Source organism: Felis catus, chromosome X (assembly GCF_018350175.1).
Source record: "Felis catus isolate Fca126 chromosome X, F.catus_Fca126_mat1.0, whole genome shotgun sequence".
Taxonomy (NCBI): domain Eukaryota; kingdom Metazoa; phylum Chordata; class Mammalia; order Carnivora; family Felidae; genus Felis; species Felis catus.
The window spans coordinates 63,977,647-63,999,011 of NC_058386.1; the positions used below are offsets into that span (position 1 = coordinate 63,977,647).

The following is a 21,365-nucleotide window of genomic DNA, read 5'->3' on the forward strand; positions in this document are numbered from 1 at the left end:
TTGTGGCCACTTTGACATAAGTTTCTTGCACCTGCATTTATGCATTTATACAAATATAAATCTGTATATGCCAAATATAAATATATATGCCAAAGTGAAATGAAAATGAAACAGGTCATACAGCAAGTAAGCAATGAACTCAGAAGCTTAATCCTGACTTCTAATTCTCTGATCCTTATATTACTTTTGTCATTTAATATTTGATATCTAGTAATATGCTAGATGTCAAAGTGTATTACAGTAGGATTTAAAAAAATCATCTGTCCCTACAAAATATTTATTTATTTATTTATTTATTTATTTATTTATTTATGTTTTTATTTTTTTAATATGTAATTTATTGTCAAACTGGTTTCCATACAACACCCAGTGCTCATCCCAACAGGTGCCCTTCTCAATACCCATCACCCACCCTCCCCTCTCTCCCACCCCCCATCAAACCTCAGTTCTCAGGTTTTAAGAGTCTCTTATGTTTTGGCTCCCTCCCTCTCTAAACTACAAAATATTTTAAAAAACTTTTAGGGGCATCTGGGTAGCTCTGTCAATTGAACATCTGATCTTGGCCTAGGTCATGATCTTACATTTCGTGAGTTCAAGCCCCACATCATACTCTGTGCTGACAGCTCAGAGCCTCAAGACTGCTTCAGATTCTGTGTCTCCCTCTCTCTGTGCTCCTCCCCCTCTCTCTCATGCTCTATCTCTCTCTGTCTCTCAAAAGTAATTCAACATTTAAAAAAGTACAACAATAAAATACTTTTAGAAATGCACAGGTTCTTTAAGGACATGGTTTTAGAAATATACAGACCTTTAGAAATAAACAGTTATTTTAAGGATATATAAATTCCTCCATAGAATGACCATGACTACTTCAGGTGTACTTTGATAGCATGAAATATGAAATATTTTTAAGGAAACAAACCAGGAAGAGAGGCTACCAAAAGATATAAGGATTATTTTTTCTATTAAAGTTTAACAGTAGAAAACTTAGCTAAATAGGGAAACAGGGAACTATTTTCTTTGTATCTGTGCCAATATTGCAGAATATATATTTTTTAGAAAATTCTTTCCATTTAAAATCTTTAAAATTTGAAATGCCCAAATGGAAAAGCAGTTTTTTATAATTCATGAACTTTTTATCCATTATTAGACTATAAATTTTTGTGATGGTTGGGATATCCTGCAAATGTGTGTATATACTTCAATGTCTTGCTCATACTAAGGACTCAACATAAATATTTGAGGAAAATTAAACTTAATTTATTTCTAATTCTTTGTCTTTGATGGTTTGAGCCCATCTTAATAAAATCTAAGAAAGTAAAAAATAATGGGGGTACTTTATCACTTTGCCTTTTATTTTCTACATTGCTATGAAATTTCTAAAATATATATGAGTCATGTTTCTTTCTATTTAAATTCTAATTTGTGAGTTAAGGGACATATTATTTTTATGTTATAAACTTCTGATATATATGAATTTGTTACAATGAATGTGTATTACTTTGCCACAAGAAAGGAAAAAAAAAAACACAAATCTAATGCGGGGGGGTGGGAAAGACAGGAAAAAAAAAGATTTCAAATTGCCCATAGGATAAAGTTTAAATGCTTTATCCAGGTAGATAGGTCTTTTACCTGAGACTTCCAACTTTCTTGTTAAGTGTCATCTCCCCACTGGCACCCACCACTCACCCTGTACATATGTACACATATCCCTACTCTCCAGTGAAATGAACTATCTTTTCTAATGACACTATTATTTTTCCTTCCAACTTGTTTTTTGGTGAGCACTTTGTTCAATCTAGAAAAACATGCTCTCCCTTTTGTTTTCAATGAGATTCCTTCAAGACCCAGCTCAAAACACACTTTTTAGTCCACAGCAAAATTAGTGCTCTCTTCTGTATACCAGAAGTGCTATATTGCACAACAGCTTCCCCTGTTAACTGTGGTCAGAGCAAGAACTGTGAGTCATATACATAAGGCATCTTTGTGCTTCTCTTCCTTTTCCTCGATGCCTGTGCCTGGCACACTACAAGCATTCAGTAATGCTTGCTAAGTGAATAAATAAATGCACTAACAAATTAATATCTTTTTTCTAAAGTAATAGAAATCATGTCTAGTGAATATTGTTAAAGTGGTTAATAAAGAGTAAAGTTTACTTAGCCTGAGAAGTAGTGCGGTGTATTGGGTAGAATTCCAGCTTTGAAATGAGACAGATCAGGGTTTGTTTTTAGAATCCACTAATTCCTAGCAGTGTGACCTTTGGCAAGTGACCTCATCTCAGTGGGTTTCACTTCTTTGATTTATATAAAGAGGCCAATAATATCTACCTTGCAGCCATTTGAAAATACCCGAATCACTTAGTCCAATGTCTGGCAAAATCCAAGTGCTCATTAGATGGTAGTTATTACTGTTAATTTTATCATCTTGTACAGAGTTTCAGTTTGGCTTATTTGTTACTGTCACACATTTTATTATCTATGCTAACTGTCTGAAATGAACATTCAGCTGTGTCATTAGTTTAACAAAAGGAGATCTTCCAAGAGATGAAATAAGAAGTTTGGGAGTTAATGGGGTGGTGAGGGGATTGGGGGTGAGATCAAGGGAACAGGAGAAACATAAATACTACCCAAATGGTCCCTGAAATTTTTATTCTAAACCCCACCCTACCTTTTTAGGTTTATCTCAATTAGCTCTCTGCTGCAACAATCTTATTTGGCCCTTACACCTCCCCATTAGGGACACTAGCATGCTGTAGGAAAAAGGGCACAGGCTGTGAAGACCCAACAGGTCTCTGCTACTTACTAACTTTGTGACTTTAGGCAAGTGAACTGGCCTTGTTGGGACTCTGCTCATTGACAAAATAGGAGCAAACATACTTTCTTCACTGGGTTATTCTGGGGCATAAGTTAATGTGTATGATATGCCTAATATTGTAGCTGGAACATATTAGGGGCTCAATGAATGGTAGGCTCCTCATTTATCTCATTCTAGGGTTATGACTATGTATTTGATTATTTGTCTAAGTCAGAATCTCCTTCAAGTGGCCTTAGAAAGAGACCTTCAAAGGAATGTTGAAAACACAGAGGAAAAGCATTAGAGTTTACTTTGATCATTTTTTTATATCTTACCTAAAGCTCCCACCCTGGATTCCCCTCACCCTGTAGTTTGTGGGAATGTGTATGTTTGTGTGATTTTAAGTTAGGACACTACCCCCTCTCAGGCCCATAAGAACATAAGTTCCTTTCATTGACTTGGCTCTCTGTGTGTCATGCAAGCAGCATGGTTAGCAGGGCAGAGCAACCTGTATATGTAGAGAGGTATAGTTGGCTACTAATGAACTGCATGTGTTGAAAGTTGATCCCTGCCACCTCATGTCTATGCATCAGCAAAAAGAGATTAACAGTCTTGAGCCCTAGGGCAAATTTCCCTGGCGCAGAGAATAAGAACTTGTCACTTTACTGAGAAATTTGGGTCACTGAGGGGCCTCACTACCTTCTTCAGTGCTTTTGTTTGGTTAACTTATGAAGTCCAAAAAATTTCTTTAAAAGCTGCTCAATATCTCTGTTTATGCCCCCTTTATTTTTGTAGGAATTTCCCCTTCCTGTCACCCCTGCCCTCAGCACCACCTAGCTCTCAACTGAAACCTTTCCAACTTTTCCTCCCAATCTTCCCTAAACCCTCTTCTCAACTTCCCTCTACCTTTCCCCTAAACCCTCCATACCTTAACAAATTTCCATTTACCACAACTATTCCCCTACTCTCTCCATTGCCCCCTACCCCATCACCCACTGATCTGACTATTCCTGGAATATTCAGAACCTCACCCAAACGTTAAGCCTTTTCCAATCCCCTGTCTCCCAATTTACTTGTCCCTTTCCTCTTCCCTCAGCTAAGCCATGAAATAATTCAAACAGCATTAGAAATTGTCAATGTTTATTGTGTTTTTAAAAAATATCACTTGCAATTTTATTTTCTTCATTGAGAAAATGTTGCAATTGTTGTGCTAAAGAAAATCTTGATAAAAAGTCAAGTCAGGCTAACAATTACACTTTTTCAATGTTAGTTTCTAACATTTATTTTCATGCATATTGTTAACATCAATTATAATTAAAACAGCCCCACATTAACACAGGGTTCAAGGTGGGGGCATGCAGAGTTGGTGAAAAAAAAACACAGCTCAAAGTCATCAGGTTTATTGCCTGATGTGATATCATTGCATGATCAGAGAGGCAGTGTCATTGCACAAGTACCTTATTTCATTCTTAGAGATTCAGTGGAAGATTCTGAGAGCAGCAAATGCTGACGACAACTGAGGTATCAGAAGACAGGTCATTAGGAGCAGTCACTAGGACACAAGATCTATTCAGCACTTATTTCATCATGACATCTTCTATGCCACCTGTGTCTGAAGCAATTGTAGTGACAATAATGGGATGGAAAGGACACAATGCACTCCACTCAGTATTTGGATCATGTGTTTCAAGCCAGTGAGTTCCAAGAATCAGAGGGTACCATGGCACATGAATAATGGCAAACTGGAGCTCTTCAACATGGTTTACAATTTTAACTTCCATAGTTGGTGTTTCCTTGGTTATGGGTCCATTAATCAGTGGACGCTCATTTACCATTTCAAGCATCAGAAGGAAGATATTATTGCAGATGGGCAGCTTCTCTCTAAGAACCACAAAATGGTCAATGCTGTTTCTGTAGCAGCCTGAATCCACCATTGCTTGCTCAAAGAACTGTCGTCTTCCCAGTAGGATTTCAACAGTAAGCCATAGGGTATGAGACATGGATATTGGAAGTGAGGGGGATGCATATTTGTAGATTGGCCCACTGGGGTTCCCCCTTACTGCTGGGCCTCAAATGTTTCCTGCCTGCTGTGCATGATGAAGCTTGACAGGACAATCTCTGGCAACATGACAAGGATGACCACAGCAGAGGCACAAGTGGGCTTCACAGCAGTGGGCCTGTTCAGCTTCACTGAGGTGTGCAATTGCTTGAAGGTTGCACAGGCTGGTTTTCAGCTAGTGAGCTTTCAGGCCCAGGTCTCTCCTCAGAGTGCCTTGCTCCTTGTGGATTTGGATCAGGCTTACAGCTTAGCTTATCTTCTAGGCATTGAGTGATCAGATTAGATAGGACAGTGGCTGGGCTTGTGTGAGACAATTCATCTGGTATAGGATTGTCAAGCCCTTCCTGAAATTGTATGCAGAGAGTGCTTTCATTCCAGTTTAGCTCTTGAGCAATGAGATGGAAGTGGATCACATACTGATGTGCAGGATCCTCCCTTTGGCAGAGCTGATGGATGCAGTGACTGACATATTCCATGTTTTCTGGATTGTAAAAAGTATCCTGGAGCACTGTATGAGATTTTCAAATTGCTCCAGCAGGGGGCTTTGTATATCTAGTAAGGGCTGAAATCACATCCCTGCCTCATCTGAGAAGCACTTGCCAACAAAGCTCATCACAGATGCTTCAGTAGGTTACATGTAACTGACTCTCATGTAACTATTCAATTGAACCAGGAACTCAGAAAGCTTCTAGACATCTCCACTGAAGGCTAAACAGTATTCTAGGGAGAAAGCTTCAGCCTCTAGCTCACTGGGTGACTTTGGGAACTCTGAACCTGCTGATGTCAAAGCAGCTATTAGACACTTTAGGGACTCCTGGAGTGTGGAGGGCTCTAGGAATTCTTGGGCATCTAAAGGATCCAGGGGCTCATGGAGCACTCTAGGTTCCAGTAACTCCTGGAGAGTTGGAAGCTTAGGGGTTCCAGGTGCGTTGCGGTTTCCTGGTACCTCCTGGGGCTCCTGGAACTTGGAAGATCTTGGTGCTCTGAATTCTGGGCCTTCTGGGCCACTGGGACATCCCGGGTATCTGGGAGCTCCTGGGCCTTCTTAACTTCTAGGGCTTTGTAGGCCTCCTGGGCCATTGGATGCTTCTGGAGCTTTTTGACCTGTAGGAGATTTTGGAATTTCAGGCTGCTGAGAGCTCATAGACCACTGAAGGTGCCTGGGACTCATGAGTTCCTGGAAGCTCCAGGGACTCTGGGGCTGCTGAGGGTTCCAAAGTCTTCTTTGTCTCCTGTACCACTGGTGTTTTCTGATGCTCCTGGGAAGCTAAGGGCTCCCAGGCTGGGAGCTTCTGGGGGTCTCTGAGATATGAGGGATCCTCAACTCCTGGGAATTCTTGGTGCTCTCAGACTGTTGGGAGGTCCAGGGGTTCTGGGGGTTCCTAGGATCCTGGGTCTCTGAAGGATTCTGGAGTGGTTGAACCTCCTTGGTTGTTCAGGGCTTCTGGAGCTCTGGGATCTGAGCCTATAGGACAACATTTTGTTCCATTGGCCACTGCACTTGGGCCTTCAGAATTTCATTCTTGAACTTCAAAGCAATACAGGAGGCTGCTAAGTCCACCATCTGTGGAAATGGGCTTGGTTTGGCAGTTTGTTACCAAGGGAAAATTGGGTAGTTCTTCTAAAAGCTCCTTTTAGAAAAAGATCCTTTCTAAAAGATGTCAGGATCTGTGAATTTTCCAGGCGGTAGGGATTTGGGCCCCAGCATGGTTGATTTCCAGGTCACCTGGAGCCTCCGGTGGTCAGCAAAGAAGGTGTGAAATACACTGTAAAGAGAGTGGGATCTGAAGATGAGAAACTGTGGAAGGCACTCATGAGGAGGAACAAAATAAATCAGAACAAAGCCTGCCTAACAATGCTGGGTTTCTGTTACTACAGGTTCATATTCATGAGGTGAGTCATATATGCTGGTTCTGACCCCATGACATTTTAAGTACAACATCTGATCCAGACTGTGTATGCCAATTTGCATTCTTCTTTTAGTTTTTAATTTTTAAAAATTTGTTTAAAGTTCATTTATTTTTGAGAAAGAGAGAGAGAGAGAGAGAGCAGGAGAGGGGCAGAGAGAGAGGGAGATACAGAATCCAAAGAAGGTTCCAGGCTCTCAGCTTTCAGTACAGAGCCTGATGCAGGGCTTGAACTCATCAACTGTGAGATCATGACCTGAGCTGAAGACAGAAACCCAACTAACTGAGCCACGCAGGCACCCCTGGCCTTCTTCTTTTAAAATTTAATATTAGAATCAATTTCACCATAATCTTTTCTGTTTTACACAGTCTTTATTATATCTGCTTAATATCCCAATATAATATTTGTTTTTTAACAGCTGCTTTTGGTGATTAAATCAAATGTTGGAAGATGTGGAGATTTTAGGTTCTGTGGTGGGCCAACCCAAGAGATATTTTTGGGTGGCTGAGGTAGAAACTCTTTCTGACACCTCAGAAATCATACCACATAAGTAACCACACAAGACCAGCCTCAGGAGAAAATAAGCAAAAGTTGACTAAATATATATATGCGCTTAGCAGACACATGCATATTATTTATAAAATGCCTCAAACTTAGTCCAGGAGCTCGGCTATCTGTGTACCCATCGTTGAGGAGGAAAATGTTTAAATGGCTGTGGAGGCTTGCCTTTCCTGCACACACTGAACTAAACCAAATACACCCACTACCAGAACACATTCCAACTTCCCTCTGTAACCTAGCTATTTAGAATGTGGAAGAGGTTTTTTTGTGTTTGTTTGTTTGTTTGTTTGCTTGTTTGTTTTTCATAGTACCTCACAGTTTAGGACCACAGGGAAAATGAGATGCTGCACTGATGTGAGGTAGCCTGATATACTCTGTCCTTGGTTAATTTAATAAATATTTGACTAGGAAATTGGGAATAATACCACAGCCCCTGTAAAAAGTTGCAAACATTTCTGAATGACCACAGTGGTTTGGGACATTATTTTTTATGTCTGTCTCATGTAACCTCCCCTTGATCCATCCACACTAGGCCATTTGTTTAATTCTTAGAGTGCAGCCTAAAGTCCCTCAGCCCCTTCCACATCCCACCTACTCAGTCCCTAGGATCCCTTCCTGACATGTTTTCTTGGGATCTTTGCCATGAATAGATCTAGGCAAGGTATAATAGGGTAAGATTGTGGATGAGGCCAATTCTGTTGTACTTGTTGCAGTCTTGCAGGGATCCTGACTTATTCTGAATGTCTTGGCCCAGGGTTCTCATTCTTTCCTGAGCCACTCAGGTGCACCAAACAAACCCCAGGTACCCCAGGCCTCTTGAGAAGTGACCTTCTTTTCTCATGACAAATTATAATCACATCCTGAATCTGGGCCACGTGACCATTTTAGGTTGGGCAATGGGAGAGATATTTTTGCCCTAGTAAAGAGTAGGGTTGGGGATTGACTTTGCCAACTTCAAATCACACATCTAATCAGTCATGTTCCCAAGTCTCCTTTTAAAATGGTCGGTTCCGAAGATGGCGGCTTAGGAGGATGCTGGGCTCACCGCGCATCGTGCTGATCACTTATATTCCACCTACACCTGCCTGACTAACCCAGAAAACCACCAGAAGACTAGCAGAATGGAGTCTCTGGAGCCAAGCGCAGACGAGAGGCCCACAAGAGGGTAGGAAGGGCGGAGAGGCAGTGCGCACTGCACGGACTGGTGGGAGGGAGACGGGGCAGAGGGGCAGCCCGCCAGCCAAGCAGAGCCCCGAGTCTGGCTGGCAAAAGTGGAGAGGCCAGACGGAGTGTGTTCCCACAGCAAGCAGGACTTAGCGTCTGGGAGGTCATAAGTTAACAGCTCTGCTCAGAAAGCGGGAAGGCTGGAGGACAAAGGGAGGGAGAGTTGCTGAGCCCCGGGATGACAGAGCTCAGTTTGGCGGGGAACAAAGTCGCTAGCCAGCGCCATCTCCCTTGCCCATCCCCCAGCCAAAACCCCAAAGGGAACCAGTTCCTGTCAGGGAACTTGTTTGCTCTGTGCAAACACCCAATGCTGTGCTTCTGTGGAGCCAACCCTCCAGCAGCGGGTCTGACTCCCTTCTGCTGCCACAGGGCCCCTCCCCAAGTGGATTACCTAAGGAGAAGCGGGCTAAGCCTGCCCCTCCTGCCCCCATTCACCTTGCCTACCCACCCCAGCTAATACGCCAGATCCCCAGCACCACAAGCCTGGCGGTGTGCAAGTAGCCCAAATGGGCCACACCACCACACAGTGAATCCCGCCCCTAGAAGAGGGGAAGAGAAGGCACACCCCAGGCTGACTGTGGCCCATCGGTGGGCTGGGGGCAGACGTCAGGTCTGACTGCGACTCCGCCCACCAACTCCAGTTATACACCACAGCACAGAAGTGCCCTGAAGGTCAGTACCGCTCCAGGGACTATCCAAAATAACCAAACGGAAGAATTCCCGTTAAAAGAATCTCCAAGAAATAACAACAGCCAATGAACTGATCAAAAAGGATTTAAATAATATAACAGAAAGTGAGTTTAGAATAATGGTCATAAAATTAATTGCTGGGCTTGAAAACAGTATACAGGACAGCAGAGAATCTCTTGCTACAGAGATCAAGGGACTAAGGAACAGTCACGAGGAGCTGAAAAACGCTTTAAACGAGATGCAAAACAAAATGGAAACGTCCACGGCTCGGCTTGAAGAGGCAGATGAGAGAATAGGTGAACTAGAAGATAAAGTTATGGAACAAGAGGAAGCTGAGAAAAAGAGAGACAAAAAAATCCAGGAGTATGAGGGGAAAATTAGAGAACTAAGTGATACACTAAAATGAAATAATATATGCATAATTGGTATCCCAGAGGAGGAAGAGAGAGGGAAAGGTGCTGAAGGTGTACTTGAAGAAATAATAGCTGAGAACTTCCCCGAAGTGGGGAAGGAAAAAGGCATTGAAATCCAAGAGGCACAGAGAACTCCCTTCAGACGTGACTTGAATCCATCTTCTGCATGACATATCACAGTGAAACTGGCAAAATACAAGGATAAAGAGAAAATTCTGAAAGCAGCTAGGGATAAACATGCCCTAACATATAAAGGGAGACTGATAAGACTCGTGACGGATCTGTCTACTGAAAATTGGCAGGCCAGAAAGGAATGGCATGAAATCTTCAATAAGATGAACAGAAAAAATATGCAGCCGAGAATCCTTCATCCAGCAAGTCTGTCATTTAGAATAGAGAGATAAAGGTCTTCCCAAACAAACAAAAACTGAAGGAATTTGTCACCACTAAACCAGCCCTACAAGAAGTCTTAAGGGGGATCCTGTGAGACAAATTACCAGAGACATCATTACAAGCATAAATCATACAGATACCACAATGACTCTAAACCCATATCTTTCTATAATAACACTGAATGTAAATGGATTAAATGCACCAACCAAAAGACATAGGGTATCAGAATGGATAAAAAAACAAGACCCATCTATATTCTGTCTACAAGAGACTCATTTTAGACCTGAGGACACCTTTAGATTGAGAGTGAGGGGATGGAGAACTATTTATCATGCGACTGGAAGCCAAAAGAAAGCTGGAGTAGCCATACTTATATCAGACAAACTAGACTTTAAATTAAAGGCTGTAACAAGAGATGAAGAAGGGCATTATATAATAATCACAGGGTCTATCCATCAGGAAGAGCTAACAGTTATAAATGTCTATGCGTCAAATACCGGAGCCCCCAAAATATAAAACAATTACTCACAAACATAAGCAACCTTATTGGTAAGAATGTGGTAACTGCAGGGGACTTTAACACTCCACTTACAGAAATGGATAGATCATCTAGACACACGGTCAATAAAGAAACAAGGGCCCTGAATGACACATTGGATCAGATGGACTTGACAGATATATTTAGAACTCTGCATCCCAAAGCAACAGAATATACTTTCTTCTCGAGTGCACATGGAACATTCTCCGAGATAGATCATATACTGGGTCACACAACAGCCCTTCATAAGTTTACAAGAATTGAAATTATACCATGCATACTTTCTGACCACAATGCTATGAAGCTTGAAATCAACCACAGGAAAAAGTCTAGAAAACCTCCAAAAGCATGGAGGTTAAAGAACACCCTACTAAAGAATGAGTGGGTCAACCAGGCAATCAGAGAAGAAATTAAAAAATATATGAAAACAAACAAAAATGAAAATAAAACAATCCAAATGCTTTGGGATGCAGTGAAGGCAGTCCTGAGAGGAAAAAAATATTGCAATCCAGGCCTATCTCAAGAAACAAGAAAAATCCCAAGTACAAAATCTAACAGCACACCTAAAGGAAATAGAAACAGAACAGCAAAGGCAGCCAGATGGCTTCCCAGGGGAGTTCTACCAGACTTTAAAGGAGAGAAAATACCTATCCTTCTCAAGCTATTCCAAGAAATAGAAAGGGAAGGAAAACTTCCAGACTCATTCTATGAAGCCAGTATTACTTTGATTCCCAAACCAGACAGAGACCCAGTAAAAAAAGAGAACTACAGGCCAATATCCCTGATGAATATGGATGCGAAAATTCTCAATAAGATACTAGCATATCGAATTCAACAGCATATAAAAAGAAGTATTCACCATGATCAAGTGGGATTCATTCCTGGGATGCAGGGCTGGTTCAACATCCGCAAATCAATCAACGTGATACATCACATTATTTAAAAAAAAGAGAAGAACCATATGATCCTGTCAATCGATGCAGAAAAGGCCTTTGACAAAATCCAGCACCCTTTCTTAATAAAAAACCCTTGAGAAAGTCGGGATAGAAGGAACATATTTAAAGATCATAAAAGCCATTTCTGAAAAGCCCACAGCTAATATCATCCTCAATTGGGAAAAACTGAAAGCTTTTTCCCTGAGATCAGGAACACGACAGGGATGCCCACTCTCACCGCTGTTGTGTAACATAGTGTTGGAAGTTCTAGCATCAGCAACCAGAAAACAAATGGAAATCAAAGGCATCAAAACTGGCAAAGATGAAGTCAAACTTTCGGTTTTTGCAGATGACATGATATTATACATGGAAAATCCGATAGACTCCACCAAATGTCTGCTAGAACTGATACATGAATTCAGCAAAGTTGCAGGATACAAAATCAACGTACAGAAATCAGTTGCATTCTTATACACTAACAATGAAGGAACAGAAAGACAAAGACTGATCCCATTCACAATTGCACCAAGAAGCCTAAAATACCTAGGAATAAATCTAACCAAAGATGTAAAAGATCTGTATGATGAAAAGTATAGAAAGCTTTTGAAGGTAATTGAAGAAGATATAAAGAAATGGAAAGACATTCCCTGCTCATGGATTGGAAGAATAAATATTGTCCAAATGTCAATACTACCCAAAGCTATCTACACATTCAATGCAATCCCAACCAAATTTGCACCAGCATTCTTCTCGAAGCTAGAACAATCAATCCTAAAATATTAATGGAAACACAAAAGGCCCCGAATAGCCAAAGTAATTTTGAAGAAGACCAAAGCAGGAGGCATCACAATCCCAGACTTTAGCCTCTACTACAAAGCTGTCATCATCAAGACAGCATGGTATTGGCACAAACACAGACACATAGACCAATGGAATAGAATAGAAACCCCAGAACTAGACCCAGAAACATATGGCCAACTCATCTTTGACAAAGCTGGAAAGAACATCCAATGGAAAAAAGACAGTCTCTTTAACAAATGGTGCTGGGAAAACTGGACAGCAACATGCAGAAGGTTCAAACTGGACCACTTTCTCACACCATTCACAAAAATGAACTCAAAATGGATAAAGGACCTGAATGTGAGACAGGAAACCATCAAAACCCTGGAGGAGAAAGCAGGAAAAGACCTCTCTGACCTCAGCCGTAGCAACCTCTTACTCGACACATCCCCAAAGGCAAGGGAATTAAAAGCAAAAGTGAATTACTGGGACCTTATGAAGATAAAAAGCTTCTGCACAGCAAAGGAAACAACCAACACAACTAAAAGGCAACCAACGGAATGGGAAAAGATATTTGCAAATGACATATCGGACAAAGGGCTAGTGTCCAAAATTTATAAAGAGCTCACCAAACTCCACACCCGAAATACAAATAACCCAGTGAAGAAATGGGCAGAGAACATGAATAGACCCTTCTCTAAAGAAGACATCCGGATGGCCAACAGGCACATGAAAAGATGCTCAACGTCACTCCTCATCAGGGAAATACAAATCAAAACCACACTCAGATATCACCTCACGCCAGTCAGAGTGGCCAAAATGAACAAATCAGGAGACTATAGATGCTGGAGAGGATGCGGAGAAACGGGAACCCTCTTGCACTGTTGGTGGGAATGCAAATTGCTGAAGCCACTCTGGAAAACAGTGTGGACGTTCCTCAGAAAATTAAAAATAGATCTACCCTATGACCCAGCAATAGCACTGCTAGGAATTTACCCAAGGGATACAGGAGTACTGATGCATAGGGGCACTTGTACCCCAATGTTTATAGCATCACTCTCAACAGTAGCCAAATTATGGAAAGTGCCTAAATGTCCATCAACTGATGAATGGATAAAGAAATTGTGGTTTATATACACAATGGAGTACTACAAGGCAATGAGAAAGAATGAAATATGGCCCTTTGTAGCAATGTAGATGGAACTGGAGAGTGTGATGCTAAGTGAAATAAGCCATGCAGAGAAAGACAGATACCGTATGTTTTCACTCTTATGTGGATCCTGAGAAACTTAACAGAAACGCACAGGGGAGGGGAAGGAAAAAAAAGCGGTTAGATTGGGAGAGAGCCAAAGCATAAGAGACTCTTAAAAACAGAACAAACTGAGGGTTGATGGGGGGTGGGAGGGAGGGGAGGGTAGATGATGGGTATTGAGGTGGGTACCTTTTGGGATGAGCACTGGGTGTTGTATGGAAACCAATTTGACAATAAATTTCATATATTGAAAAAAAATAAAAAATGATTCACAAAATAAAAAAAAAAATAAAATAAATAAAATGGTCGGTTCCACATTAGTCAGCATAATGGATAAACACTGTTGATGGAATATGCCCCAACCACAGCAAAATTCCTGGACTAACTGGATCAGAATACAGAGGCTTTGACAAGGAAAGTAAAATACTTTGCAAATCAGGTTATATTCCCTCTCCCTTTCATGGTTTAGTCTTTAGAAACACACCACAAATTAAAAATACTACCGTTATCAGGGAATAATGCGTTCTATTTTTATGACTTTTTCAGATAACTTAAGACTTCCTTTTGAGAATCCAAAGCACACAGTTGAGATTTACCTTACCAATTAAAAAAAATAAAGAAATATTTATAGCATGCATTGCACTTCTTTCTCCATTCTTAACTAAATGCTTCCGAACATAATTTAATTTATTTTTAATGGTTTGGGGGTCATAGTTACACAAACCAACTCCTTTACTTGTTTTGGTCCACCATGTTACCTTCTGAAACCTGTTGAGAGGTATAAAGTGGTCTGTCTCCAAATTAAATACCTCCAAATTGCTATTCTTTCAAACTGCATGTAATTTCTTTTTCTTTTAATTTTTTTCCTAATATTTTGCTCTTAGGCTGTCTCATAACCCTTCACACAGTTACCTATATGCCTGTCCATACTAAGTATAGACAAATGTGAAAATTATTTAGTCCTAAAATTTAGACTAAAATTCAGTTTATGAAACTGTAAAATGAAGCTATAAATTATATTTAAATTTACGGACTTGTTGCAAAGATTTAGTGAAATAATGCATGTAAAAGGCTTAGCACAATGTTTAGTAGCTAGTAACAAGAAATAAATATTGATAATAAGCTGTAGCAGCAGTAACTTCATTTTAATTTATTATTTTTAAACATCTGTGCATTGGTAAACTGGATAGGTAAACTGGCTAGAATTGTGTAGGTGGCTGAACAGTGGCTCTCATATGAAGAAATCTTCAATGCATGGTTTTTATGACATTGATTTTTCACCACTCAGAAGCATTCTTTTTTTTTTTTTTTGTCCTTCCTAGCTGGGTTATGAATGATTTAGTTTACCAAATAATGCTTCAGAATCAGAATTGGAGGCACCTGAGCAGGAAGATGAGGTGATTACCAGGGAGATTGTGGAGTAACCAAGATACATTTTTAAAAAGTCTGCGGACTAAAGTAGTAAACAGCACCTTGCGTACAGGCTTTTTTTACCAAGTGGATAAATATAGGGACCTTTCTCCTCATCCCCACCCTCCTGCTGAAGAACAAACAAATTCAGTGTATTACAGACAAGTTCCAAACTGCCTAAACTCACAGAATTTTTCTCCTTTGTGTAGAATAAAAGAGCTACACTGACATTTGTCAGAACTACTAAAGTAGTTTTAATATCTTGAATTAGTCAAAGTAAGAATAGGGAAATAATCACATTGAAATTCTTATGTTTGGGGACACATGGGTGCCTCAGTTGATTGTCTGACTTCATCTCAGGTCATGATCTCAGGGTTTGTGAGTTTGAGCCCCAAATGGGGCTCACTGCTGTCAGTGTGGAGCCTGCTTCAGATTCTCTGTACCCCCTTTCTCTGCCCCTCCCCCACTGGCACTCTTTCAAAAATAAATGAACATTTATTTATTTTTAAAGGGGTAATTATGCTGGTATTTAAACAAAAAAAATGAAATTCTCATGTTTCACTTATACTTTAAATCCTCTTCTTACACTCACAACACTTAATGGAGCCTTTATAATGCTTACAAAAACATTTTATTTTAATTTATTTTATTTTATTTTATTTTATTTTATTTTATTTTATTTTTTGCATCTTTTTTTAAATATGAAATTTAGGGGCACCTGGGTGGCACAGTCGGTTAAGCGTCTGACTTCAGCCAGGTCACGATCTCGTGGTCCGTGAGTTCGAGCCCCGCGTCGGGCTCTGGGCTGATGGCTCAGAGCCTGGAGCCTGTTTCTGATTCTGTGTCTCCCTCTCTCTCTGCCCCTTCCCGGTTCATGCTCTGTCTCTCTCTGTCCCAAAAATAAATAAACGTTGAAAAAAAAATTTTAATATGAAATTTATTGTCAAATTGGTTTCCATAAAACACCCAGTGCTCATCCCAACAGGTGCCCTTCTCAATACCCATCACCCACCCACCCAACCCTCCCACTCCCCATAAACCCTCAGTTTGTTCTCAGTTTTTTAGGAGTCTCTTATGTTTTGGCTCCCTCCCTCTCTAAACATTTTTTTCCTTCCCCTCCCCCATGGTCTTCTGTTAAGTTTCTCAGGATCCACATAGGAGTGAAAACATATGGAATCTGTCCTTCTCTATATCAGTTATTTCACTTAGCATAACACTCTCCAGTTCCATCCACGTTGCTACAAAAGGCCATATTTCATTCTTTCTCATTGCCACGTAGTATTCCATTGTGTATATAAACCACAATTTCTTTTTTTTTTTATTTTTATTTTTAAATTTTTTTTTAACGTTTTATTTATTTTTGAGACAGAGAGAGACAGAGCATGAACGGGGGAGGGGCAGAGAGAGAGGGAGACACAGAATCGGAAGCAGGCTCCAGGCTCTGAGCCATCAGCCCAGAGCCCGACGCGGGGCTCGAACCCACGGACCGCGAGATTGTGACCTGAGCTGAAGTCGGACGCTTAACCGACTGAGCCACCCAGGCGCCCCACACAATTTCTTTATCCATTCATCAGTTGATGGACATTTAGGCTCTTTCCATAATTTACCTATTGTTGAGAGTACTGCTATAAACATTGGGGTATAAGTGCCCCTATTCATCAGTACTTCTGTACCCCTTGGGTAAATTCCTAGCAGTGCTACTGCTGGGTCATAGGGTAGGTCTATTTTTAATTTTTTGAGGAACTTACACACTGTTTTTCAGAGCGGCGGCACCAGTTTGCACTCCCACAAACAGTGCAAGAGGGTTCCCATTTCTCCATATCCTCGCCAGCACCTATACTCTCCGTTTTGTTTATTTTGGCCACTCTGACTGGCGTGAGGTGATGTCTGAGTGTGGTTTTGATTTGTATTTCCCTGATGAGGAGCAACGTTGAGCATCTTTTCATGGGCCTGTTAGCCATCTGGATGTCTTCTGTAAAGAAGTATCTATTCATGTTTTCTGCCCATGTCTTCACGGGATTATTTGTTTTTCAGGTGTGGAGTTTGGTGAGCTCTTTATAGATTTTGGATACTAGCCCTTTGTACAATATGTCATTTGCAAATATTTTTTCCCATTCCGTTGGTTGCCTCTTAGTTTTGTTGGTTGTTTCCTTTGCAGTGCAGAAGCTTTTTATCTTCACGAGATTCCAATAGTTCATTTTTGCTTTTAATTCCCTTGCCTTTGGGGATGTTTCAAGTAAGAAACTGCTGCGGATGAGGTCAGAGAGGTTTTTTCCCGCTTTCTCCTCTAGGATTTTGATGGTTTCCTGTCTCACATTCAGGTCCTTTATCCACTCTGAGTTTGTTTTTGTGAATGGTGTGAGAAAGTGGTCTAGTTTCAATCTTCTGCATGTTGCTGTCCAGTTCTCCCAGCACCATTTGTTAAAGAGACTGTCTTTTTTTCCAGTGGATATTATTTCCAGCTTTGTCAAAGATTAGTTGACATACTTTTGTGGGTCTAGTTCTGGGGTTTCTATTCTATTCCATTGGTCTATGTGTCTGTTTTTGTGCCAATACCATGCTCTCTTGATTACAGCTTTGTACTAGAGGCTAAAGTCTGGTATTGTGATGCCTCCTGCTTGGTCTCCTTCAAAATTACTTTGGCTATTCGGGGCCTTTTTTGGTTCCATACAAAATTTAGGATTACTAGTTCTAGCTTCGAGAAGAATGCTGGTGCAATTTTGATTGGGATTGCATTGAATGTGTAGATAGCTTTGGGTAGTATGGACATTTTAACAATATTTATTCTTCCAATCTATGAGCACAGAATGTTTTTCCATTTCTTTATATCTTCTTCAATTTCCTTCATAAGCTTTCTATAGTTTTCAGCATACAGATCTTTTACATCTTTGGTTAGGTTTATTTCTAGGTATTTTATGCTTCTTGGTACAATTGTGAATGGGAGCAGTTTTTTCTTTGTCTTTCTGTTGCTTCATTATTAGTGTATAAGAATGCAACTGATTTCTGTATATTCATTTTGTATCCTACGACTTTGCTGAATTCATGTATCAGTTCTAGCAGACTTTTGGTGGAGTCTATCGGATTTTCCGTGTATAATATCATGTCGTCTGCAAAAAGTGAAAGCGTAAATTCATCTTTGCCAATTTTGATGCCTTTGATCTTCTTTTGTTGTCTGATTGATGATGCTAGCACTTCCAACACTATGTTAAACAACAGCGGTGAGAGTGGACATCCCTGTCGTGCTCCTGACCTCAGGGAGAAAGCTCTCAGTTTTTCCCTATTGAGGATGATATTAGCTGTGGGCTTTTCATAAATGGCTCATGATGTTTAAGTATGTTCCTTCTATCCTGACTTTCTCGAGGGTTTTTATTAGGAAAGGATGCTGAATTTTGTTAAATGCTTTATTTGCATCGATTGACAGGATCATAAGGTTCTTATATTTTCTTTAATTAATGTGATGTATCGCATTGATTGATTTGCGAACCAGCCCTGCATCACAGGAATGAAACCCACTTGATCATAGTGAATAATTCTTTTTATATGCTGTTGAACTCAATTTGCTAGTATCTTATTGAGAATTTTTGCATCCATATTCATCAGGGATATTGGCTTGTAGTTCTCATTTTTACTGGGTCTCTGTCTGGTTTGGGAATCAAAGTAATACTGGCTTCATAGAATGAGTCTGGAAGTTTTCTTTCCCTTTCTATTTTTTTTTTTTTTGGAATAGCTTGAGAAGACAGGTATTTTCTCTGCTTTAAATGTCTGGTAGAATTCTTCTGGGTAGCCGTCTAGTCCTGGACTTTTATTTGTTGGGAGATTTTTGATAACTGATTCAATTTCTTCATTGGTTATGGGTCCGTTCAAGCTTTCCATTTCTTCCTTTTTGAGTTTTGGAAGTGTGTGGGTGCTTAGGAATTTGTCCATTTCTTCCAGGTTGTCCCGTTTGTTGGCATATAATTTTTCATCATATTCCGTGATAATTGCTTGTATTTATGAGGGATTGGTTGTGATAATTCCATTTTCATTCATGATTTTATCTATTTGGGTCATCTCCCTTTTCTTTTGGAAAAGCCTGGCTAGAGGTTTATCAATTTTATTTATTTTTTGAAAAAACCCACTCTTTGTTTCATTGGTCTGCTCTACAGTTTTTTTAGATTCTATAGTGTTTATTTCTGCTCTGATCTTTATTATTTCTCTTCTGCTGGGTTTGGGGTGTCTTTGCTGTTCTGCTTCTATTTCCTTTTGGTGTGCTGTTACATTATTATTTGGGATTTTTCTAGTTTCTTGAGATAGGCCTGAATTGCAATGTATTTTCCTCTCAGGACTGCCTTCACTGCGTCCCAAAGCGTTTAGATTGTTGTCTTTTCATTTTCGTTTGTTTCCATATATTTTTTAATTTCTTCTCTATTTGCCTGGTTGACCCACTCAGTCTTTAGTAGGGTGTTCTTTAACCTCCATGCTTTTGGAGGTTTTCCAGACCTTTTCTTGAAGTTGATTTCAAGCTTCATCGCATTTTGGTCAGAAAGTATGCATGGTATAATTTCAATTCTTGTAAACTTATGAAGGGCTGTTGTGTGACCCAGTATATGATCTATCTCGGAGAATGTTCCATGTGCACTCGAGAAGAAAGTATATTCTGTTGCTTTGGGATGCAGAGTTCTAAATATATCTGTCAAGTCCATCTGATCCAATGTCTCATTCAGGGCCCTTGTTTCTTTATTCACCATGTGTCTAGATGATCTATCCATTTCTGTAAGTGGGGTGTTAAAGTCCCCTGCAATTACCACATTCTTATCAATAAGGTTGCTTATGTTTATGAGTAATTGTTTTATATATTTGGGGGGTCCGGTATTCGGCGCATAGACATTTATAACTGTTAGCTCTTCCTGATGGATAGACCCTGTAACTATTATATAATGTCCTTCTTCATCTCTTGTTACAGTCTTTAATTTAAAGTCTAGTTTGTCTGATATAAGTATGGCTACTCCAGCTTTCTTTTGGCTTCCAGTCGCATGATAAATAGTTCTCCATCCCCTCACTCTCAATCTAAAGCTGTCCTCAGGTCTAAAATGAGTCTCTCGTAGACAGCAAATAGATAGGTCTTGTTTTTTTATCCATTCTGATACCCTATGTCTTTTGGTTGGCACATTTAGTCCATTTACATTCAGTGTTATTATCGAAAGATACGGGTTTAGAGTCATTGTGATGTCTGTATGTTTTATGCTTGTAGTGATGTCTCTGGGACTTTGTCTCACAGGATTCCCCTTAGGATCTCTTGTAGGGCTGGTTTAGTGGTGACGAATTCCTTCACTTTTTGTTTGTTTGGGAAGACCTTTATCTCTCCTTCTATTCTAAATGACAGACTTGCTGGATAAAGGATTCTTGGCTGCATATTTTTGCTGTTTAGCACACTGAAAATCTCCTGCCAATCCTTTCTGGCCTGCCAAGTTTCAAAAGAGAGATCTATTACGAGTCTTATAGGTCTCCTTTTATATGTTAGGGCACGTTTATCCCTTGTTGCTTTCAGAATTTTCTCTTTATCCTTGTATTTTGGCAGTTTCACTATGATATGTCGTGCAGAAGATCGAGTCAAGTTACGTCTGAAGGGAGTTCTCTGTGCCTCTTGGATTTCAATGCCTTTTTCCTTCCCCAGTTCAGGGAAGTTCTCAGCTATGATTTCTTCAAGTACCCCTTCAGCACCTTTCCCTCTCTCTTCCTCCTCTGGAATACCAATTATACGTATATTATTTCTTTTCAGTGTATCACTTAGTTCTCTAATTTTCCCCTGCTACTCCTGGATTTTTTTATCTCTCTTTTTCTCAGTTCCTCTTTTTCCATAATTTTATCTTCTAGTTCACTTATTGTCTCCTCTGCCTCTTCAATCTGAGCCGTGGATGTTTTCATTTTATTTTGCATGTCGTTTAAAGCGGTTTTCAGCTCCTCGTGACTGTTCCTCAGTCCCTTGATCTCTGTAGCAAGAGATTCTCTGCTGTCCTCTATACTGTTTCCAAGCCCAGGGATTAATTTTATGACTATTATTCTAAATTCACTTTCTGTTATTTAAATCCTTTTTGATTAGTTCATTAGCTGTTGTTATTTCCTGGAGATTCTTCTGAGGGGAATTCTTCCATTTCATCATTTTGGATAGTCCTTGGAGTGGTGTGGACCTGCAGGGCACTTCCCCTGTGCTGTGGTGTATAACTGTAGTTGGTGTGCAGGGCCACAGTCAGACCTGATGTCTGCCCCCAGCCCACCGATGGGGCCACAGTCAGAGTGGTGTGTGCCTTCTCTTCCCCTCTCCTAGGGGCAGGATTCACTGTGGGGTGGCGTGGTCCATTTGGGCTACTTGCACACTGCCCGGCTTGTGGTGCTGGGGATCTGGCGTATTAGCTGGGGTGGGTAGGCAAGGTGC

At 40.3% G+C, this 21,365-nt stretch overlaps 1 protein-coding gene across 1 annotated transcript; it reads right to left on the bottom strand.

Annotated features, from left to right (window-relative positions):
- Window positions 1-4,859: 4,859 nt before the first annotated feature.
- Window positions 4,860-6,413, bottom strand: RTL3 (retrotransposon Gag like 3). The gene is given in 6 exon segments (XM_019823431.1): window positions 4,860-4,989; window positions 4,991-5,360; window positions 5,363-5,725; window positions 5,761-5,953; window positions 6,010-6,151; window positions 6,292-6,413. Coding segments are annotated over 6 exon segments (1,320 nt in total).
- Between the last annotated feature and the right edge of the window lie 14,952 nt (window positions 6,414-21,365).